At 42.8% G+C, this 25,797-nt stretch overlaps 1 protein-coding gene across 1 annotated transcript in view; it reads left to right on the top strand.

Annotated features, from left to right (window-relative positions):
• Nucleotides 1–1,198: 1,198 nt before the first annotated feature.
• LOC309556950 (ethanolaminephosphotransferase 1-like) overlaps nt 1,199–25,797 on the top strand; it is a gene marked incomplete at both ends in the record, with an annotated part of 70,101 nt that continues 45,502 nt past the window's right edge. The window contains one exon of the mRNA XM_082259528.1: nt 1,199–1,255. Coding sequence (XP_082115654.1) covers nt 1,199–1,255 — 57 coding nt within the window. The remainder of the gene's footprint in view (nt 1,256–25,797) is intronic.

Raw genomic sequence — 25,797 nt, 5'->3', positions numbered from 1 at the left:
TGGACCTGACTGTCGTTGGTTCCAGCACAGAGTCTCACTAGGGCCTGTGCTGTTGTAATATGCATGCAGGTGCCCTCTAACCACCGGAGGTTGGAGGGGCAAATGCTTCTTGCTAGGAGCCCTACAGAGGGAGGAGACCCATACTTGTACCTCAACGATATTGGAGTGAGGTTGCTGTGCACAGTTCTCGGCCCAGCCACCCACCAGCCATTCGGGGAATCCAAATCCCCAGCTCTTCTTCCAGTTCTTTATTGTACATCACCAGTTTCACTCTAAATTTTCACCCTCAGGCAAGGATCAACAGTCCTCTCAGTTACTACATGTGAGCAAGGCCTTGCAATTTCACATGGTCCTGAGCCTGGTCTATAGGATTCCCCTGTCCCAAGACCAAAGACCACAGTGCAGGTGCACCAAGAACCTACTCTGACTACCCACTATCAGGCTTTTTACATTCTTTAACTTTTGTAATTTTTTTTTAGTTTTTACTAGTCCTTTAAAAGAAACGTAAACCCTATCTTCTCTTGTTTCGTCCCTTTAGTATGTTACATATACCACTGAAAGCATTTTCTTATATCTAGTTTTATAAAAAAATAACCGTTGCCAGAAATCTTATCAGCTGATAAGGTTCTGTGCCTGTCTCTGCTGCACTCTTATCAGTTACTGTACATTGTTCGTAACTATATCCAAGGACTACATAACCCCTACCCTCTATGTAATGGAGAAGGGGAAGTTGTCAGGAAGTTTCTGAAAACACTTCTCCTCTAATAGGTTACTGACCACATTGTAGTATAATACTGCTGTATCATCCAGAGGTACTGTTTCTCTTCTCTGTATACTATAAGGTTTTGAAAAAAAAAAAAATGAAATATAATTAAGAACAAAAAAAACACTATTAGAAAACATTTTTAATAAAAAGATCAATAGCTTCCTGTATTGTTCTGGTTATTGGCAGATGGCAGTTAAAGCAAGGTGATACTTTGAATACCTGCCTTACTTGGTTGTGACATCAAGAACTGTACTCTCCACAGATAAGATAGCAGTATACAGGCTGACAAGCACAGGAACACTAACTCTTCTTACTGAACAGACTGCTAAGCTACAAGAAGACCTGCGTTGTGCTGCTGCCCAGAGGGAAACAATCAGAAGGCAGGAATTGTGTAGAGACAGACGAGTCATATAAAAATTCTGAATGAACATCATGTTTAACTACCAGTATATCAACTCAGATCAACTTGCTGGCTTTGACAAGTACAAGGTAACCCACAGTGTTACACTGTCTTTTTTTATCTTTTTTTAAGATATATTTTATAGATTTTTTTCAATAAGTATTATACAGTCTACAGGATATCTTGTGCCATTCATGCTATTAGGTGATTATTACTTTAAGGCTTATTAACATTCTAAATGATTACCATAAATTATATTGTATTCTTTTAGTTGGTAAGTAATTTTAATTAGAATTGTTTAGTTTTTTTTTAAATTCTGTATTCATTCAGCTTGCATGCTAAATAGTTTTAAAAAAAAAGTATTATCATGTATTACAGTAGAAAACAGCCTAAAACCAAAGTTACAAATTTTAAGTAAACTAAAGAGCAGGATTGAATATTCCCTTTTGGAATTGTGGCAGAAACCAATTTTAGGGGTCCAATCATATCATGTACATTGGACAGAGTTGTATAAAGTACTCCAAACCCATACTTGAGTAAAAGTACAAGTGCTCGATCAAAAAGTGACTTGAGTAAAAGTGGAAGTGCTCGATCAAAAAGTGACTTGAGTAGAAGTACTAAAGTATTCAACATTTTTTGTACTTAAGTATTGCAAGTAGTTTTTTAAAAAAAATTTGCTACTCAAGTACTGAAAGTAAAAGTACCAGTAGTTTTGAAAAAAAAAATTGCTACTCAAGTACTGAAAGTAAAAGTACAAGTACTGTGTTATGTAGTTATTAAAGAAAGAAGTCAAAAGTTTGAACATCATATTGTTTTTTATTATTTCAAATGCAGCTTTTATTTATACATACAGTAGCTTTTATTTTCGTATGCGCTGATAATACACATGTTTTGAGCTTCATGAAATCTGCCATCTACTGTTCTGGCAGTGGTAATTTTTAAAATTGTAACGAGTAACTATGCAGCACAAAAAAAAAATATCGGAGTAGAAGTATTGAAATCATTGAAAAAATGTAGTGAAGTAAAAGTGGAAGTAGGAGAAAAAAATTCTACTCTAGGAAAGTACAGATACCGCCTTTCGGTACTTAAGTACAGTAGTGAAGTAGTTCTACTTAGTTACTATACATCTCTGACATTGGACTACACTGGGCAACACAGTCTGCATTTTTAGGCAAGCAGGTTGCAATGCACTATAACTCATCACAGTGCGCTGGAGTGCTTAGATGTTAATAACATGCTATTTTGTGAAAATTTTGTACATTTATTAAAAAGAAAAAAAACATAACAGTATAATGCATTGTACCAATGTATTGCACCACTCACACACATCATACACCAGCGGGATCGTGCTATAGGAGGCAAAACGTGCACCACTGGTGTAACTGGGCCCTAAAGAAAAAAGTTAGCATAAATTAATTTATTTGTGATGGGGAAATTTTCTGTATGGCTTATTCTCATTGAATTTTTAAACAAGATTTATTTGTCAATTTTATCAGTTTTGAGTGAGGATTTGCTTTAGGCATGGGGCCTTTCATGACAATGACAAGTACTTTTAATATCAGAATTTGGATATAAATTATCCTGCCTTAATCTCTAGATCTCTATTCATATTGATATTCATTTTTTTGTTTTTTTTGTTTCAACTGTTTGTAAACTCTAACTCTAAATTTCTCTTATTTGCTCACTATGGTTATTATGGTCTGTAATTTCCCTTATTTGCTCACTGCGCCATGTGCCATGTGTGCCATGTGTTGATCGGGGAATCAATTGATTTTCTTTCCTGAAACCCGTGTTTGCAGGAAAGAAAAAGGCTCCATCTATAGCCGCTTTAAAAAATACCATGGACCGCATTTTATTATATCTGTTTGACAAGTGCAAAAGAATAGCTGCTCTATTCCTCCGTGGACATTTATCAGTGAACATTATTGCCAGTTACAGTATCTCTGTTGACTACAAAACACCTCCTTATTTCCCTAAAAAATATCTGACTTTGACTCTGAAACTCCACCTTCTATTTTATATTGAAAACAAATATTATCAATAGAGTTTACAAACTTCTATATAGAAATACCAATTTCTATTCACATACAGTACAGCTTGACATACATACAAATAGCTCGAAATCTTGGCCAAGTATAAAGGTAAAACAACCAATACCCATCAACACCTGGTATTATGCATTGACCCTAATGTAGGTATATAATGCAAGAGAATAATGAATGAACAAATGTCCATAAGAGGGTGGCTCCAGTCAAGCTGTATATGTCCAGTGAATACACTTGTAGTTTCTTTTTGCACCTTCAGCATGTAAGAAAATTAATTATATTTCACTGCTTGAGGTGGAACCCAGAACCTCTAATGCAGCTGGTGAGATACTGCTTAAATCAGCCAGGCATATCTTGGCCAACATACGAGGCAGTCACCTGGTATAGGCTTCTGTTGGGATATTTTTACTGACAGAGGATATTATGGACTGATAAGTATTTGTCTGTTATACTGTACTTATACCATTGCTTATGGATTGCTATCCGGTCATGGACATTCTTCCATTTCGTACGGATGGCTTCTGAGTGTTTACACATGGGATTGCTTATATATGCCTAACACCAGGCAGGCTACTGAGATACACCTGTGGGGAGGTTTTTATGACGTAGGACCTACTATAGTATGGATTTGCTTCTGGATGCGGACCAGTCCTGGTTTACCACAGTGTTCTGGCCAGCAGTGTCGTAGCGTGGGTTGTCAGCGCCCGGGGCAAGGTAAGTAATTTGCGCCCCCTACACAAACCTACTAGACCACTACACTGACCTAGCTGACCACTACAAAGACCTACCTTATTCCTACACTAACCTACCTGATTACTATACTGACCTACCTGATTACTATACTGACACCTACACAGACCTACCTGACCATTACACTGACCTACCTGATTACTATACTGACACCTACTCTGACCTACCTGATTACTATATTGACACCTACACTGACCTACCTAATTTCTATACTGACACCTACACTGACCTACCTGACCACTACACAGACCTACCTGACCAATACACTGCCCCCTACACTGACACCTACAGAGACCTACCTGATTCATACACTAACCTACCTGATTCCTGCACTAACAGACCTGATCACTACACTGACCTACCAGATTCCTGCACTAACAGACCTGGTCACTACACTGACCTACCTAATTACTATACTGACCCTTACACTGAACCCTACACGGACATTCCTGATTCCACCCTACACTGACACCTTCACTGACCCCGCTACACTGACACCTACACTGACCCCCTCACACTGACACCTACACTGACCCCCCCTACACTGAGCCCTATAATGACCCCTACAATGAACCGCGTACACTAACCCCCCTACACTGACACCTTCACTGATACCCCCATACACTGACACCTACACTGACCCCCCTACACTGCCACCTACACTTACCCCCCATACACTGACACCTACACTGACCCCCCCCCCCCCATACACTGACACCTTCACTCACACCTTCACTGACAACTACACTGACACCCCCTATACTGACACCCCCCTATGCTGACCCCCCTATACTGACCCCCTACACTGACACCTACACTGACCCCCCCCCCCCCATACACTAACCCCTATACTGACTCCCCCCATACACTGACCCCTACACTGACACCTATACTGAACCCCCCATACACTGACCCCTACACTGACTCCCCTATGTTGACACAGACACTGACTCCCCCATACACTGCCCCCCCATACACTGACACCTATACTGACCCCCCTACACTGTCCACCCCCATACACTGACACCTACACTGACCCCCCCTACACTGACCCCCCCATACACTGACCCCCCTACACTGACACCTACACTGACCCCCCTTCACTAACCCCTCCCTACACTGACACATACATTGACCTCCCCATACACTGACCCCCCATACACTGACAACTACACTGACCCTTACACTGACCTCCCCATACACTGAGACCTACGCTGACACCTATACTGACCTCCCTACACTTACCCCCAATACACTGACCCCTACACTGACCCCCCATACACTGACCCCCCATACACTGACCCCCCTACATTTCCATATACGCTGACCCCCCCCAACACTGACACCCCTACACTGAACCCCCCACACTGACCCCCCCTACATTTCCACATACACTGACCCCCCCCTACACTGATCTCCCTACACTGACCCCCCCCATACACTGACCCCCCTACACTGACACATACACTGACCCCCCTACATTTCCACATACACCGACCCCCCCCTACACTGACACATTCACTGACCCCCCCTACATTTCCACATACAATGACACCCTCTACATTGACCCCCCCATACACTGACCCCCATACTGACCCCCCTACGCTGACCACTGACCCCGTACACTGAACCACCCCTACATTTCCACATACACTGACCCCCCACATTGACCCCCCCCCACACACTGACACCCCTACACTGACACCCTTACACTGACAACCCCTACACTGACACCCCCCATACACTGACACCTATACTGACCCCCCCACACTGACCCCCCCTACATTCCCACATACACTGACCCCCCCCATGCACTGACCCCCCCATACACTGACCCCCCTACACTGACACATACACTGTTCCTCGCTACATTTTCACATACACTGACCCACCTACAATGACGCCCCCTACACTGACCCCCCCCCATACACTGACACCTATACTGACCCCCTACACTGACCACTGACCCCCCCATACACTGACCCCCTACACTGAACCCCCCTACATTTCCACATACACTGACCCCCCCCCCTACACTGACACCTATACTGACACCCCCTACACTCACCCACCTCCTCCCCTCCCATGTCAGCTTCCCTGGGCTCCCGGGGGCAGGCAGCACATCACTTACCTTGTTCTGTGTAAAAACACTGGTGACTCGAGGAGGGGATCCGGAGCGAATGGGGAGAGACAGTGGGCTGGCCCGGACATCAGGGGGAGACTCCAGAAGCGGTGCTGCACATGCACCGAGCCACATGGCATCTTCACACGCAACCCGCCCTGCCCCCTGGCCACCGCTCTTCCTAAACAAAGTCAGTCACGAAGCCAAGAGGCGGGCGGGGGCTGGACACTATGATCCCGCGGATGGCGGGCGTGGGATGCGCCCCCCTAAATGTTGCGCCCGGTGCCAGTGGCACCCCCAGCACCCCCCACGCTACGCCACTGCTGGCCAGTTCACCGGACCGCACACACATGGTTATTTCTTATAAGGGACTTTGGAGTAGATTCACTAAGAGTTAAATAATGGCAAATAAAATGCAGTAAAATACCGCATGCGGAAAATCTTTTGTGCAAGTTCAGTGCACTATGAATTTACCAATAAATACAGAATGCGATATTTGTTTGATTTAGCAATAATTACCACATTATTTAATGAGGTAAGTTACCGCATTGAGCCGGTTGCTAAGGAGCGGACCGAGGGACCCCCAGGCTATTTTTTGACAATGTTGGTTGCTAAGCAGAAGGCTGGGATGCTGGCCACCGCATCCTTAAGAACCAATGACCCATCAGCTGTCAGCAGGCTTCCCTGCTTACAGCTAATTGTAAAAAAAGTTTGAAAAAAAAACAGGGCCAAAATAAAAAATAAAATGGCGTGGGATTCCCCCCAAAATACATACCAGACCCTTATCCAGGCATGCAGCCCAGGAGGCAGGTCAGGAAAGTGGGGGGGAGGGGGGCGCCCCCTCCTGGACCATACCAGGCCACATGCACTCTACATGGTAGTTCTGTCCCCCACCCTTAAAGCACCTTGTCCCTATGTTGATGGGGACAAGGCCTCATCCCCCACAACCGCGGCCGATGATTGTGGTGGTCTGTGGGTGGGGGCTTATCTAAATCTGAAAGCCCCCCTCTCACAAGTGGGCCCCCAGATCCCACCCCCCCCCAAGTGAATGAGTATCAGGTACATGGTACCCCTACCCATTTACCAAAAAAAAGTGTCAAAAAGTAAGAAAAACACAGAGACAGATTTGGACAAATACTTTAGTAAAAAATAAAAATAAAAAAAAAACAGTGTCCCCTGATGTAAATCCATCGTTAATCACACCGCCTTGCTGACCCGCCAGAACCAAAAAAAAAAGAGCTCCGCTCCCAAGGGCGGCTTGCCTCCTTTGCTGTATGGTCGTTTTTATATCGGTAAGGGCTATTTACATCAGGGGACACTGTTTTTTATTTTTAATGAAGGATTTGTCAAAACTTTCTCTGAGTTTTTCTTACTTTTTGACACTTTTTTAGTGAACAAGTAGGGTAACAATGTACCCCATATTCATTCATATGGGGGGTGCTGGGATCTGAGGGCCCCCTTGTTAAAGGGGGGCTACCAGATTCCAATATACCTCCCACCCGCAGATCCCCACAACCACTGGCCTGGGTTGTGGGGATGAGGCCCTTGTCGACAATCAAAGCACCCCCCAATGTTGAGGGCATGTGGCCTGGTATGGTTCATGAGGGGGGGGGGCTTGCTCATCCCCCCTCTTTCCTGACCTGCCGAGCTTCATGCCCAGATAAGGGTCTGGTATGGATTTTGGCACTGTTTTTTCAATATTTTTAATTGTTTTTATTTTGAGTCATCAGTTGTTAAGGACGTGCTTCCTGGCCCGCGGCTTAGCAACTAGCTATTTGTAAAAAAACAGCCGGGGGTTCCCTGACACCGAGGATGTTTTTTGACAAATGCTGCATGTGATACCACCAGCAAAACCCTGGTGGTAATTATCACATGCTTTTTTTACTCTCTGGCATGTTTGTAAGTTGGACTTAAAGTTCCGGCCACAAAAAATATTTTCAATGAAAATACCCCCGGGACAGTCAGGGCTAGTACATTCCACAATGGCTAGCCTCTGATCTGTCCCGGTTCACACTTACCTGCAAGAAGAAATACTCACTTTTAAAATTTCTTCTCCAGCGTTGCCATCTCTGATGTGGGCAGCTGAAGCCAGCGCGATCCTCTTCTGTGTCCTCTTCCGTGTCCTCTTCCCCCAGAATGCGCCTGCACCGGCCCCTCTCGTCACTTCCGGTGCAGCGCATGCCCAGAAGCTGTTTAGTGGGGAATGCGGCGTCGCACCGGAAGTAACGAGTGGGGCCGGTGCCGTGGCATTGATTCCTGGAAGCGATGACGTTCAGCTCCCAGGAATCATTGCAAACCGGAAGTGACGGCGCGGCCCGCGGCCGCCGAGGGAGGAAGTGGAGGAAAGGTGAGTATATTTTTCTACAATAACAAGGAAAGTAAAAAAAAAAAATCGTAACTATCCATTTCCTTTTCAGGTGAGGAAAAGCAAGCGGATGGCCACAAAATCGATTATGTCGATTTTGTGGCCGGAACTCCGCTTTAAGAGATTTTTATGCAATATTTACAGGCATATTTTTTTTGTTATTAATTGTTTTTTTTTGTGAATCTGACTTCATTTACTGCATCCAATAATTTATGCAAATGAGTAACATGATACCCTTATCGCATGTGGTAAAGCTTATTGAATTGATGCCCTTATTCCCATTGTGAAAGTATAATTTTATCAGGCACATCTGAAGCTACTTTGTTGTATATTGCAATGCCCATTCATAGTACATGGAATTGAGTGCACTGCATGCTATACATGCACTCTTCCATTGGTCCCTAGTAATGGTTTCACTTATATATGGGTTCAAGTTCAAGCAGTGAAATCTGATCCATGTTCTTTCATGCTGAAGATAAAATAAGTCTTAGCCAGGTATTTTTAAAATGTTTTGGGAAATAATTGTATTACTTTACCGGTGACTCCTCCACCCTATTATTTTTTATAGAATTTCCTCCTCTGAGCAGGGAGGTTGGTGGGGTCTTGAGGATATATTTATGGGCTTCATACAAAACAACCCCTCTATGAAGAAGAAGGAAGTGTTCTATAGTCCTAACACACTGCCTTACTAGGGTAACAGCAATGCTCCTTCTAGATATAGTATGGTTGTCACCAGTGGCGGCCGGTCCATATTGGGCGCAAGGGCGCCGCCCCCCTAGTTTGCTTGCCGGAAGCCGGACTCATAGCTTTCTTCGAGTTTTTTTTTTTCAACCCCACGATTAGAACTGAAAAAGGTTGGGCTCGGGGCACAGAGCACAGCGTACCAAACCCACCCACTTGTGACACTAGTCTTTTCCTCCCGGCCAATCAGGACTGGAGGCGGATCTAAAGAAGACTGGGTTAGCTGGGAGGAGAAGCCAGGGAAGCCGTGGCACTGTGACTCTGAAGAGAGTGCAGCCCTGGGCGGGGGGGGTTCTTTGTTGCCCCCCAAAAAAGAGTTTAGCACCGGCTGCAACTGGTTGTCACACTAGGACAGAAAGTATGTTCCTGGCTTGATCACCAGGTGAAAAGAAAAAAGTGTGAAAAAAGAAAAATGAAGTACTGTAGCTGCCTACCACATCTAAAGAAAATTAAGCTACAATACATTTAATTTTTGCTTTTGGGGTTTAATACCACTTTAAGGTAATCTCTACTTTTTTTACTACTGTTTTTTTTTTTTTTTTTTTCAAATTATATACACATTTTACCGGACCGCACACACATGGTTATTTTGTTTAGGTTTCAAGGGGTCAATATGCAACTGAGTGGAATTGGAACAGTTGAAAAATTCCCCTGCAGAGATTGAAGCAACACAAGGGATATCAATCTCTTCAGAGAATTATTCCAGCTAATAAATTAAGACTATTGACCTCTTGATACACCACAAGGTCCGAAGCTCTAGTGAGTATATTTGCTTACCCTTGATGATAGTAGCTATCATTCCTTTGAGCACAGTGGAGGTTGTTTAACATCTAAAGCATATGTTAATCTCTTTGTGATAAAATAAGGTGTGTTTTTGACTTTTTTAGTAGAGTGTGATATTTAGTGCTGAAATTATTTACATCTGATTTCTTCACTTGTGTACACCACCTTTTGTTTCTGCACCTGTCATCATAGACAGATGGAATAGCATGGACACATTAATGTGTGAACAATTGTGACAGGATTATGTTAAAGCTGAAATTCATCCAAATATAACAGACACAACTTAAAGTAGCTCCCTGGTTAATATATCACAGAAAGTATTTTTGTAAATGTAAACAACGCAAGTACCTAATTTCAACTTGCAGTCGTTTATACAACAGAGCATAATGAAGGGGAAGGAGAAGCAGGACAAGGAGCTAGTCAGTGTGCTGCAATGCGAGGAGCATGGAATGAGCAAAGTTACAAATAGGTGAGCTCATCAGTGTGCTACTTCTATTTTCATTGCCACGTCACAGGTTGGGGGTAGGGAAGAGATATGTAAGTGAAAGTGAAACTGCAGAAAAGAAAGGTCAGTTTCCCAACTGTCAGGTAAGGCTGTTCTGTGTGGCAGATCTGTATAAATCTCAGACCTGGATGATCAGGATTCAAATAATAATCATTTGGCAAGTGAAACAGCTCACATATATGTACTTCTGTGTATTTAGTTGTATCTTTGAAGTTCAGCTTTAATTTTAAGATTATCTACATGTGGGTTTCTAGCTCTGGGATCTTTTTCAGTTTCAGAAGAGTGTTTCAGCCGATAAAACTTTATCACATAAGTATATAACAATTATTTGCACTTCATACAGTCTAGGTGAAAGAGTGCTTATGATTAATTCACCAAATTTAGATCTTATTTCTTCCGTTGGCCTACTTCTCAAGCTTAGCAGTTGGATTCTGTTGCATGATGACAGTGAACTGAAAGAAAAGATGTAAGTGAACATGATTATGTGATGGGTTGTTTTGTTGTATAGAAAGCTTCTATACATGTACTCGCTTTCATTGGATGAGAAAGAAAATGAATGTGCTTTCCTAAAGATTATAACATTCCATGTAGGGCTAATTAATTTTAAAAAAATCAGATATAAGGGGCTTTACATCAGTGGCATAGAATAATATTTAGCAAAGGCGTCACCTAATTTTAGCACCTAATATATTGTGGATATAGATGTATGATTTTTTAAAATCTTTTAATACATTATATAGTCACCGTAAGTCACTATTTTGTTGGTATATATTTGGCTTCAGTATTGTTTAACAAGATTTCATATCGTAATCCAGTGCTCATAATGGAGAAATATTAGGGACCAGGACTTGCAACAAATGTTAAATTAGGCATATAGTTTTACTTCGGTGATATTGGTAAACAGGACAAAAAGAGAGGGTGAATCCCCCTAACAGGAACACAGGCAGCAATAAAAATTCTGACAGGTGTTCTAATCCCTCTTCATTATATATACAATGTAAAACTGTAAAAAAATGTTTTGCTAAAACTATAATTAAAGTTCCACTTTGTTATAAATGTAGGTTCATTTGGCATTAAATTCACTTTAATGAATAAAATTCCACACCATTTGTCTTCTAGTGATGCCAGTGAGAGGCATGTTGAGCCCATTGAATATTTAATTTTTTTGTCACAGGTGTTTGAAAAAATTACAAAAAAAACAAAACATTTTTTTTTACAAAAAGTTGTAATTGAAATGATATATTGCTTGGTATATGTGGAATCACACCCCAAAATACATTCTGCTGCTTCTCCTGAGTATGGAGATACCACATGTGTGAAACTTGTTGTCAGTCTAGTCACGTACAGGACTCCGAAAACCAATCACTGCCTTCAGGCTTTCTAAGGGTGTAAATTGTTAATTTCACTTCTCACTACCCATCACAGTTTCGGAGGCCATGAAATGCCAAGATAGCACAAAACCCCCCCAAATTACCCCTTTTTCTGAAAGTAGACACCATAAGCTATTTGCTGAGAGGCATTTTGAGTATTTTGCAAATCTCACTGTTTGTCACAAAGTTTTGAAAATTGAAAAAAGAAGAAAAAAATAAATTTTCCTTTTCTTTCTTCATTTTCCAAAACAATTGAGACCTACAAAATACTTACCATGCCTCTTAGCAAATACCTTGGGGTGTCTACTTTCCAAAAATGGGTAATTTGGGGGGGGTTCTGTGCAATATTGGCATTTCATGGCTTCCGAAACTGTGATAGATAGTGAGGAGTGAAATGAAAGTTTTACGCCCTTAGAAAGCCTGAAGGCAGTGAATGTTTTTCGGGGTCCTGTACGTGGCTAGACTGCCAAAAAGTCTCACACATGTGGTATCCCTGTACTTAGGAGAAGCAGCAGAATTTATTTTGGAATGTCATTTCACATTTAGCTTTGGCATGTTTGAGCAATATATAATTTAATGAATAACTTTGTGTAAAAAAAAAAAAACAGCTTGGAGTGTCTACTTTCCGAAATGGGGTCATGGGGGGGGGGGGGGGGTTGTGCTATCTTGACATTTCTCACACATGTGGTATCCCTGTACTCAGGAGAAGCAGCAGAATGTATTTTGGGGTGTCATTCCACATATACCAATGGCATGTGTGAACAATATATCATTTAGTGACAGCTTTGTGTAAAAAAAACAAAAAACAAATTGTAGTTTTCCTGAAACTTGTGGCGAAATATAAAATAATCCATGGACTCAACATGCCTCTCAGCAAATAGCTTGGGGTGTCTACTTTCCAAACTGGGGTCATTTGGGGGGTTTAAGAACTGTCCTGGCATTTTATGCCCAATATTAGAAGCTTATGCCACACATCACCCACTCTTCTAACCACTTGAAGACCAAGCCTTTTCTTACGCTTTTTGTTTACATGAAGAAATACTTACTTTGAGCCCCCAAATATTATATATTTTCTGAAAGCAAAGGCCCTATAAAACAAAATGGTTGGTGTTGCAATTTTTTTGTGTCACACATTTGCGCAGAGATTTTCGAACCGCAACTTTTTGGGAAAAAAAAAAAACGTATTTATTTCAATGCACAAATACACTATATACAGTATCTCACAAAAATGAGTTCACTCCTCACATTTTTGTAAATATTTTATTATATCTTTTCATGTTACAACACTGAAGAAATTACACTTCGCTATAATGTAAAGTAGTTAGTGTACAGCTTGTATAACAATGTACATTTGCTATATGTATAAGGAGCAAGAAAACCAAAACACTATAATGGTCAAAAATCTTACTCACCCAGCGCTTAGTGAATGCAATAATTATTTCAAATTATTGCAATAGATTCAATCCACGGTATAAAATAAAATCTAAAACACTAGCAGCGCTAAATTATGCACATCGCATCTATATGCATATAAACAAAAGAACACATATATTAATATGTAAATTACCGCATGCATGCATGCATGTGAAAAAAGTCCCAGCTGAGAGTTAATTGTCACAGTCCAGATTAGATGTCAAACTTATATGAGGAAGGGTGTGAAGGATTCTTATAAGCACCCAATAAGCCACCACCATCAAGACGTGCTCCCTGTCAAAATGGACACTCACCAGACTGCTGAAAAAACCAAGCCTGTATATCTCAAACAGATCACAATTCTTTGGACCTCAATCCTGCTGCAATACGGTTCCAGTCCAGATGGTAATCAAGCCTCCATATGTACTCCACTCACCATGGGGCTAGTCCATAACCTCCTACCAGGTATACTGCTCCACAGCTGCAACCTAAAATGTCCAAAGCCAAGGCCATTTTAGGTTGCAGATGTGAAGCAGTATACCTGTGTTCTTTTGTTTATATGCATATAGATTCGATGTGCATAATTTAGCGCTGCTAGTGTTTTAGATTTTATTTTATACTGTGGATTGAATCTATTGCACCTTGTATGTAGTGTACATTTGCTGTCCCCTCAAAATTACTCAACACACAGCCTTTAATGTCTAAACCGCTGGCAACAAAAGTGAGTACACCCCTATGTTAAAATGTCCAAATTGGGCCCAAAATGCAGGTGCCAGGACTATGTAATGTACAGAGTGCAGGGGGTCAGGAATATGTAATGTACAGAGTGCAGGGGTCAGGACTATGTAATGTACAGAGTGCAAGGGTCAGGACTATGTAACTTACACAGTGTAGTTTTAGGAGTATGTACTGTACAGTTTGCAGGAGTCAGGGGTACGTACATAGTGCAGGGGTCAGGAGTGTTTAATATACAGAGTGAAGAGGTCAGGAATGGGTAATGTATAGAATGCAGGGGTCTGGGATATGTAATATACAGAATACAGTGGTTAGGAGGGGGTAATGGCGAAGGCAGCCAATGAGGGTATACAAAAATATCCCCCAATCACGTTCAGTGGGCAAATGCATCCCACCCTGCTGAATGGGGACGCCTCACAACCATGTAGAACAAAACGCAGTTGCAGCGAGATGATGCAGTTTTTTAAGGATTAAATTAGATGGTGAGGAGGTCTCTTAATGCTTCCTTGCAGCCTGGCAAATACCCTTTGAAAAGTGATCCATTGTGGTTCACTCTTCAGAGGGCAACACTAGTGTACCCTAATTTGAGAGAAACATCTATACTGAATATAAAAAGAGTTTAGAGCGTTTTTTGCCGATCTTTGTTTAAAGAAAGACAATACTATCTGGTGAGTGGTTGTCCATTTGAAATAGTGAAGGGACACGACAATCTGCACTGAACTTAATATGTTTATACAAAGAAATACATTGATCTGGGGGTTTTTCCTTCTTTTGGATTGATTGTGGGTATAGGATTGTGTATATAGGACTGCATACTTTTTTCCCCTTTTATTGGTTGAACTAGATTGACTAGATGCTCTTTTTTCAACCAGACTAAGTGCCGGTTCACACATTTCTGATGTCAGACATCACATGTGATTCGCACCGCACTGCTCAATTCAGCACTCACCCAGCTCCGGTGTTCAGTGTCTGTGTGCCTGGCATCAGCTTCTCCTTTTGTTAGTGGCTTAGATCACCCTCCTCACTTTTGATGGTGTCCTCTCAGCACCATCCTCTTGCTCCTCTCTGGCTGGTTCAACTCCAGGGGCTGTTGTGGCTTGGGCACTCCTTCCTTTCTGAACCACCTCAACCTTCCCTCACTCTGGTCTCCACACTCCTCTCACCCTTGCTCTCCCTTCTCTCTCAGCCCTTTTTTTTCCCGGGCTCCAGGCTGTCCTTCCTCTTATTTTCTCAGGGCATGCTGGGGCTGTAGTATTTCTTTAATTGATTAAAAAGGAGCCATAGTCTTCCGGGACTATATGTCCCATGATGCACTTGTCCTGGCTCCTCATTGGTCCCTGGCTTCAGCCAATCGGGAGGCAGGAGGAATCAGAGTGGGCAGCGATCCCTGAAAGCACCGCTCTGTCCCTGTCCAGCGTTGCTTGACAGAAGAAGGGGGTTGAGCGGGGGAAATACACTGACAGCCCACGCTTGCTTCTCCCCTTGTCACAGTGCGGGCAGTGGCGGTGGCTCTTGCATGTCAACAGAGAGGGCTCTCCGTGCCAGCTGTGGCACGCATGCCATAGGCTCACCATCACTGCCCTAGCCGATTGTGTGCTTCCAGCACAAACATAGGAATGCATATATGTGGAGTCCAGGAATAAAGCCCATTTCTTTGATGTCACATAAATGTGTTGTGCAGTTGTAAAGGGGTTAAATTTGGGCTTAAATTTGGGGTTTAGGTATAAATCTTTCTGTATAGTTACGTCCAGCTTGGACCAATGTAAGAATGTATATCTCATACATGATCCCTGTGGAAGGCGTTACAAGGAGTGGATGAGGAGGTGATCCTGATGTCACTGCCCCACCTCCCCACCATTTCCAATCAGTAAACTTGTATTCACTAAAAATAACACAAGACTTTCTCTGATTGATGACAGTGCTGAGTGAGTGACAACCTGTGGTTACTGTGCAGAAGGGTAGCCACTCAGCACTGGACCTGGGAGACTGCTGCTATCATTATAGCTTTACTCGGAGTACCCTTTTTAGCACTGATCGCCTGGTCTAAATAGCACTCAGGATTTACATGAGGAATTCAGAATGATCCAAGCAGGGGTATAGTGGCGAACTTCTGCTCACCAATCCACATTCTTTTTTTGTGAACTCAGAAGTGTTCTGCTCTGACCACTACCAGGTTTGTGGCAGTCAAATTCTGTCTGCAAGTGGCCAGGATGTATACAAATCATGTTTTGTCAGTGCTTGATTTGTTTCGAAGAAGTGCAGGTGAGACATCAGTAGACCTATGATGTCTCCATAAAGAGGAACTATGCCTTACCTAAATTATTGTTAGCCCCATGTGATAGCAAATAGTAAATAAATAAAAAGTCAATTACAATACATTTAAAACATTTTAAGGGCCCCACATCCTGCCCCCATACACCACATACATCAACCTTCATATCCCTAGGATCATATCGTTATGTACAAATATGTGACACATAGTGGATACCACCATGCACGCCAAAGTGAGAGGAATAATTCTAGAATTATTATTCACACCTATGCATTTTTTAGAGCGTTTTCAGTTTTGCAGAAACACACTAAAGTCCATTTATCATGGTTTCCTATGGGTCACGTTTACATCTGTGCATTTTATGGAAAGGGCCAGGGGCTTTTTTCTGGTTCCATAGATTTCAATGGATCAAAAAAATTGAAAACGGCAACCTGCATAGGTGTGAACCAGGCCTCATGGTCAACTCTTAACCACTTGCCGACCGCCGCAAGTACATATACTGTGGCGGTCAGCCCCGGCCAGGCAAAGTGACGTACCAGTACATCACTAGCCTGTCACCGGCTTGTGAGCCAATAGCGGGCGAGCACGTGCCCGCTGAGGCGCGTGCCCGCCCGGCTCGTTCCCTAAGAAGTCAGTGCGTGTGATCGTTCGCCGGGAAGGGAGAAAGGCAGGCGGCTAATGTAAACAAGCCGCCTGTCATTCTCCCCTGTGTAAAAATGGAGATCAGACGGTTCTACTATGTAGGACCGTTGATCTATGTTTTTACACTAGTAGCCATGTCCCATCACAGTTAGAAGCACGCCCCTAGGACACACTTAACCCCTCCCTCTCCAATACAGTTAACCCCTTCCCTGCAACTGTCATTTTTACAGTAACAGTGCATATGTATAGCACTGATTACTGCAGTAGTCACTGGTAACCCCAAAAGTGTCAAAAATGTCAGTCAAGGGTCCGATTTGTCCACCGCAATGTCGCAGTACCGCTAAAAAAATCGCAGATCACCGCCATTACTCGTTAAAAAAAACACCAAAAATGACAAAAATCTTTCCCTTTGTTAGTAAACGCAATAACTTTTGCGCAAACCAATCAAAATACGCTTTTTGCGATTTTTTTTTTACCAAACATATGTAGCATAAAACAAATTGGCCGAAAATGTTAAAAGATTTCGATTTTTACCTTTTTTTTTGGGGGGGGGGGGAATTTCATATAAAAAAATGTGAAAAATATTGTTATTTTTGCAAAATTTTTTTTGTTTATAGCGCATGATCAAAAAATCGCACAGGTGATCAAATACCACCAAAAGAAAGCTCTGTTTGTGGGAAAAAAAGGACGTCAAATTCGTTTAGGTACAGCATCACACGACCGCGCAATTGTCCGTTAAAGTCACGCAGTAAAAAATCGCAAAAAAAACCCTGGTCAGGAAGGGGGTAAAATCTTCTGGGGCTTAAGTGGTTAAAATGTGTTTTTAAACCATTGCCTATTTGAATATTGTAAACTATTGCTGTTTAGCAAAGGCAAGCAATGTTAAGCTTTACATTGTCTTCTATTTTAAATTTTACAAAAATGTTGAAAATATATTGTGTTTCTGTGCACAGCAAGTAGGTTTAGTGTATATTTCGTTGAAAATATAGGTTTGAAAAACAGTTGCAGTTACAGTTAACCTAAAATTGCAATTATAATTAAGGAAGGTGCAGCGCTACAGAAAAAATATGTGTATCAGTCCAAAAAAAAAACAGTCCTTCCACAGGGGTCAGCTGTTTATGCAAATGTGTGCCACCACCACCAAATCATCTCCAACCACACTGCCTCTGGTGGGGGTGGCACACATTTGCCTAAACAGCTGACCCTTTGCGGAAAGACTCTTTTTTTCTGGACTGATACACATTTTCTCTGTTTCTAGTGCTGCACCTCCCTATATTATTTCTGTTTATGTTTTATCCTACATATGTGCAGCTGCTGGTGTTATTTGAATTGATTATCTTTTATTGTATTATGTCTGGTTGTAGTTGATGCAAGCACAGCTTTTCTTAGTTTAAAATTGGTAAGAAGGCCTTTATTGTCATTGTAATATAAACTTAGAATGAAATTGCAATGCCACTTCCCACGTAACAAATATTAATACTTACACACATCTCATTAAGCTTGGGTTTACACATATGCGATGTCAGACATCGCATGTGATTCGCACTGCATTGCTGTGCAGATCACATGCGATGTTTGTCCAAATGCAAATTCAGCCATACAGTTGTATGGCTGAACTTGCATTGGATTTGCATGAAAAAGGTGCAGAAACCTTTTTTTTCCCCAACACTGGAATCGAATCGCATTGGGTGTTCATACCCATGCAATCAAATTCCTTTCCGAATTTAGAGTTCGCACTGCGATCTGCGAACTGATCTGGGGGTGTCAATAACTTTATATTGACACCGGCAGCAGTTCGCAGAGGGCAGTGTGAACTGCCTGCAGGGAAGATGCGATGCCGGAACCCGCACTAGAATCAAGCTGGTTCCCACATCGCATATGTGTGAACCCAGGCTAAAAGAAAAAAAAAAGACAAACAAGTATTCATGTATAAATAAAATAATATATATAAAGAAATAACAATCACATCATTATAAAATGGTTATGCCATACTATATTTCTGGGAACAGAATCTGTCACCACTGGCTAACTAACTTGATTTATATTCTGCATTTATTGTGTTAATAGTCCTTGGGAAAAAGCTGTCCCAAAATTAGAGCTGCACGATTATTCGTTAAAAAATCCAGATCTCGATTTACCCCCCCCCCCCCCCTCACGATCCTAAAACGGCATTTCTTCAATTCACACAGAGCAGAGCTGTTCTCTGCTCACTCACACGCTGTAAAAAAAAAAAAAGCCTCCGGCAAATGTTTATCAACATTGCTAAGGCTGGGAGATAACTATAAACAAAGTATCATTTTGTTCCTTTAGCCCTGGTTCACATTAGTGTGATCGCGGAGATCGCATGTAATTCGGGGCGCACTGCTCCTAAATTACATGCGATCTCATGTGCGGTGCAAATTTCAGCCATGCACTTTGTATGGCTGAATTCGCACCGCATCCGCACTAAACTCAACCTGACCCTTTTTTTTTTATCCGCAGCAGAATCAGATCTCATAGTGGTTCACACTAGTGCAATCCGATTCTGTGCGAACTTGCAGATCGCACTGCGATATGCAATCGTAACCGGGGGTGTTGTTAACTTTTACACACCCCCTGTGTATCGCATATGGCAGTGTGAACTGCCAGGGGTGCGGATGCGATGCGGGATCACGCTGCATATTCGCAGTGTTCCCGCATTGCACAAATGTGAACCGGGACTTAGATCAAAGGAATGAACTTCTGTCTGTAAGTTCACACATATGCAATGCCGGAACCCTGCAAATCCACTGCGGGTCCCCGTATCACACTTGACTAGCAGGCAGTTCACACTGCCATATGCGAATCGCTGGGGTGTCAATACAAAATTAATGACACCCCCAGATCAGTTTGCATATCGCAGTGTGAACTGTCAATTAAGACATGAATTGGATTACATAGGTGTGAACACCTATTCAATCTGATTCTGGTGCGGACCAACAAAAAGGGTCCTGTGTGACTTTGGTCCGAATGCAATGTGAATTCAGCCATACAATCTGTGTGACTGGCGGCTGAGTGGCGATGAGTGATGTCATCGTGGCTCCAGGCAGTCACAGAGCCAGAGCCGCGAACCCGGAAGACAGACCGGGTAGAGATGGACGCTGCTTTCAGCTATGGCATTGCTGGAATACTTCATTTTCAGGTAAGTTTAACATAATGTGCTAGCATGCGATGCATACTAGCATATTATACCTTTGCCTTGCAGGTAAGAGAAAAAAAAAGTGCAGCGGTTTACAACTGCTTTAAAATCAGTATTTTGTGCTAGAAAAATACTTAGAACCCCCAAACATTATTTATATATTTTTAGCAGAGACTCTAGAGAAAATAATGGTAGTTGATGCAATATTTTATGTCACACTGCATTTGCGCAGCGGTCTTTCAGATGCAATTTTTTGGGAAAAAATACACTTTAATGAATTTTAAAAAAACGAAACAGTAAGGATTGCCCATTTTTTTTGTATAATGTAAAAGATGATGTTACGCCGAGAGTCGTGATCTTTATTCTAAGCAAAAAAATTGTAATACTCATTTTATCCAAAAATATATCTAAACCCAACATTTCATATTCCTGATATGTACCTGCTGTACCATGTACTTGTATGAAAAAGTATCCTGTTCTCTTTGTGTTGCTTCCTTTGTGTAAAATACCTGGTGATCCTGCCAATCTCTCTGCTTTCTTATCAAAAACTGACCACACTACCCATAAGAGCACAGCCTGTTCAGTTCTCTAGCTGTGCTGGGATCTGGGATCTGGGATCTCAGCCTGCTCTCCTCCAATGATCAGACTTGCCCTGACAACCACCCTTCCACCCTGCAAGTCATTCACTGGGAAGATGAGTGTGCTGCTGTTTCTCTTTCCCTATCTCTTATGCAGAAAACAGAGGGATGTAATCACTTATAAAAAAGGGGGGCAAAGGTATTTATTATGTTTTTATATTATACACAAATGTTTTGCCTTACATTTCTGTTTTAACCACTTAGTCTCGCACTATAGCCGAAAGACAGCTACAGCACAGGCTTAAATTGCCGGGAAGGTGTACATGAGCCCCCTCCTGTTCTTGCGCTGCCTGCGCAACCCTTGTGGCGCGTTGGCAGCGCACTCTAGGATTAGACGAGTCCCTGGGACTCCGCTGATCACAGATCCGAGTAAAGGGCCAACCCCAAGCCCTTTACCACGTGATCAGCTGTCAACAAATGACAGCTAATCACATGATGTAAACAGAAACCAGTAATCGGCTCTTTTTTTCCTCGCGCGAGAAGAAAATAAGCCGATTACCAGCTTCTGTAAAAATTACATCAGTCCTACACAGTGATTGCCAGTGCTGCTAACGAGTGCCCACCAGTGCACCTAACCAGTGCCCACCAGTGCCACCTATCAGTGCTGCCAATCAGTGCCCATCAATGCCTCATCATCTGTGCCCATCAGTGCCACCTACCAGTGCCCATCAGTGCCACCTATCCGTGCAGCCTCATCAGTGTCTCCTGATCAGTGACCACTAGTGCCACCTATCAATGCCCATCAGTGCCAACTATTATTGCAGCCCACAATCCAAATAAATAACCCTTATCAGCCATTAAGCCGCTGGAGTACCACGCTGATATAATGGGCTTAGGGCACAGGAAGTACTTTACACACTGTTTCTTTAACCAGAATTTAAGAAAAAAATGAAATATTTTTTTTTTTAAAGGTACTATTTAGGCCTAATTACATTTTCAATGTTTAAAAGATTTACATTTTAGGTCACCTTTAAAGCTGAATTTAGCATACTGTATATTTTTTGGGGAGCACAGCACCAAACACATAAGTTATGTACGTATATGTAGTGCTTACCGTTAAAGAGATGCTTAAAGTGGAGTTCTGCCCCCTCCCCTCAAAAATTAAAAGTCAGCAGTTACACATACTGTAGCTGCTGACTTTTAATATTAGAACACTCACCTGTCTTGGAATCCAGCTATGTTGGTACCCCAGTTGATGTTTCCATTGGCTCTCAAGTGCTGCCGCCGCCATTGCCAGTAAGGGAACCCGGCAGTGAAGGGAGGGAGGAGGAAGGGGGCCGAACTGGTGACGTATCTTGCCGTGGCGAGGCCTGATGGAAGTGGGGACAGGTTACCTGTCAAAAACAGGTACTCGCTCCCCTATCCCCACCAAAAGGTGCCAAATGTGGCACCGGGGGGCAGGGGTTAGGAATCACATAAGCTCCTAATGGATGGCGTGCCATTCATAGAGAGAATCGTGCCGCGACAGTGATACCCGCACGCAAGAGTGGGAGTGACGTCATCGCACTGGTCAGTCAAACAGCAGCTGCCCGTGAACCCGGAAGGAAGACTGGATAAATATGAAAGCCATGTCAGCAGTGACAGCGTGTCGCTGGAGGACTTCATTTTCAGATAAGTCTTTCAGACTTTCATAATGTGCTAGAATGCGATGCATACTAGCATAATTTGACATTAATGTGCAAGGACATTTTTTTTTTTTACTACTGCTTTAAATAGTAGTAAAGTGTATTGCCAATTAAACAGCATCAAATAGTGATAACCCAACAGCTGAACAGTTTACTAATCAGGCAGTGAACAGTAAATGTCCAATGTATCTTTCTTTTACCTGCTATGGGTAATCCTCAATAGTGAAAGGATCTCTAGGGGATCACTACAGCAACAGTCAGTAATCAATAAAACACTTGCTCTACACCTTCTACTGGCCAGCTAGTTGGGGCCCAGAAGAGAGCAATAGTCAAGCATCTCTAGTGAAAAATGGCTACAATTACTTATTTTCTGCCGGTAAAGTACCAAGCTACATATAATGTGTATCCCAATATCTGAATGCAGCTTCTTCTAGCAAAAATCATCCATGCAGAACCCTGAAATCTCACCTTTGAGGCAGAGAAAGGAATTGAGGACACATATTCTTCTGTTCCTTTCTCTGTAGCCTTGGTTGCCCTGCAGATGAATAAACAGTACACAGAGGCTCCTGTTGATTTGTAAACTGAAACATAGCAAACAGTGTACCAAGCTATTATTATAGATATTTGGTGGGGGGGGGGGGGGATTGTGCTATCTTGGTGTAGCACCCTCCAAGTCAGGTGCTAGGTAAGAGAGTGTTGTTTTTGGCTCTCTCTGCTTACCAGAAGAGCAGCAGGTAACACATATCTGCAATCTGCTTATCAGGGAGCAGGATTGATAGTTAGGTCTACTCAGTGTGCCCAGTGAGGGATCAATCTGGTCTCAGGGAGTGTCCCCGGCTGATCCAATAGGGAGACACGTTGGAGGCTGGAGGAAACCTAACCAGTGACACACAGGCTTTTAGTACTGTCCCAGGAGTTGGCACAAACAGTGGTGCATTATGGGACAGGGTATAAAAAGCCACGGGCACATGAGGTATAGGTCTTTGGGTGGGAAGTCAAGACCCAGAAGGAGGGTGGCGGCTTCTCCTCTTCTGCAATAGTGGGTGGTGGTCACAGGCAGCCGGTCTGGTGTACCAGGGGCATGAGACTGAACCCAGAGGTCCAGGTGAAGCTGACTACAGAAGTTGGGGCACAGCAGAATCTGGAAAAACAGTGTCCGTGAGTACAGGAAAACTTGCCCAGGGGTCTGCCCAAGAAGAGGACCACTCCAGAGTGTAGAGTCAGTGGACGGGTATCAGCTAGCCCAGAGAGAAAGGGGGAACTAGGGGAGTGCACCTTTAAGAGAAATGTAATGGAAACACTTACCTTATCTTCATTCAAATGGCAGGATGAAGCAGCAGCCTTTCCGCATTCTCAAGTTTAGAGTCCTTAGTATTGTGAATAGTTAACAGTTGGAGTATCCCACTCATACCATCCAAATTACAATAAAACCACAAAACAACATCCACTGGACTGATCTTTGAATGAGCCAGGAACTTAAAGTACTAAGGTTTCTGCTTGCAGTTGCTACGAGTAACCCAGAGGAATCCTTGAAGTGTAATCTTCAGCAGCCCTCTAGGGGGCAGTGCAACATTGGCATTTCATGGCCTCCGAAACTGTGATAGGTAGTGAGGCGTGAAATCAACAATTTACGCCCTTAGAAAGCCTGAAGGCAGTGATTGGTTTTCTGAGTCCTGTACGTGGCTAGACTGCCAGAAAGTCTCACACATGTGGTATCCCAGTACTCAGAAGCAGCAGAATGTATTTTGGTTTGTCATTTTACATATAGCCATGGCATATTTGAGAAATATACCATTTAAGTGACAACTTTGTGTATAAAAATATTTACGAAACTTGTTGCAAAATATAAAATATTCCATGAACTCAATATGCCTCTCAGGAAATAGCTTGGAGTGTCTACTTTCCAAAATTGGGTTGTTTGGGGGGGGGGGGGGGGGGTTGTGCTATCTTAACATTTCAGGGCCTCCATAACTGTGATCGGTAACGAGGAAGTAAAATAAGCAATTTGCACACTTAGAAAACCTGAAGGGGGTGATGATGCCGAGTGTATAGATACCAAACATGCCATGCTTTAAAATTGCGCACGCCCGTGCAACGGCAACAAACTTCGTACATTTTGAAAAGCCTTTAAAAGCCTTTACAGGTTACCACTTTAGATGTACAGAGGAGGTCTACTGAAATAATTACTGCCCTTGATCTGACGTTCACGGGGATACCTCACATGCATGCTGCAATTGCTGTTTACATATGACACCATACCGATGGTTGTGTTTGCCTTTGCCCACAAACACGGGGGGGGGGGCAGGGGTGCTTTTTTTAAAATAATTTTATTATATTACTCTACTAGTGTGTGGTAGCGACTAAAACAGTCCCCGATGCAGAGACCAGGTTGGCCAGTACAGGAGGGGCAAAAATAGTGGATGTCATGCCTATCTCTGCGTTTTCTACAGACACGGCATCTTCTTTGGAGTGTTTTTTGGGTAGGGGTACCAGGGAGGACAACTCGGAAAATGGCTCTAATGCAGCCGGCTCACTGCATCTGGATTGTGAATTTGGGCCAAAGCACCTTCTGGATACAGAAGGGCTGTGATGATCTCTTCCTGGAATTATAGGAAGGATCCAGGTCTTCCTGACACTTTATAGCACATATCCAATTGGAATAAGTATACAGACACTTTTTTGAACCAGCATTTGGCCTTACGGGCAATTAAGTATGGCGCCATCATCTTGTCGCTGGATTCCACCCTTCCCACGTTAAGGTTGTATTCGTGGACACAGAGGGGCTTCCCAACAACACCAGTCGCCATTGCAATTTGGACTGTCATATCTACATGAATGGAGGACAGAACGAAAACATTCCATGTGTCCCTCCACTTTACTGCAAGCAATGTATTACACTTCAAGCAGGCTCTTTCCCCCCCGTCTAAGTCGGGAATCTACAAGCCGTTGTGGGGAAGCCCCGGCAATTAGGTCGCACGGTGCCACATGCGCCAATTCCAAAATCAAAAAGGTGACTAAAATGTGGCACGCTTGTGTAATAATTGTCCACGTATAAATGGTACCCCTTTCCAAATAAGGGTGACACCAAGTCCCAAACAATCTTGCCACTGCTCCCCATGTAGTATGGGCAGTTGGGGGGGGCTCCACATTGCTATCATTTGCCTCGTAAATCCGGAAACTACATGTATAGCCTGTTGCCCTGCCACAGAGCCTAAACATCTTGACCCCATATCTGGCATCCTTGCTGGGGAGAAACTGTTTAAAATCAAGGCGGGCAGAAAATGTAATCAGGGACTCATCAATGCAGACAGCTTGTTGGGGGGTATAGAAGGCTGCAAACTTTTGGTTGAAGTGATTTACGAGAGGCCGAATTTTGTGGAGCTGGTCATATCAAGGGTCACCCCGAGGACGACAGAGTTCATTGTCACTGAAGTGCATGAACTGCAAAATCTGCTTGTATCTAGTACT

This window comes from Pelophylax lessonae (assembly GCF_965119305.1).
Source record: "Pelophylax lessonae genome assembly, chromosome: 5".
In the NCBI taxonomy this organism is placed as follows: domain Eukaryota; kingdom Metazoa; phylum Chordata; class Amphibia; order Anura; family Ranidae; genus Pelophylax; species Pelophylax lessonae.
Note: the sequence above shows the minus strand (reverse complement) of the source record. Positions and strands in the feature narration are given on the sequence as shown.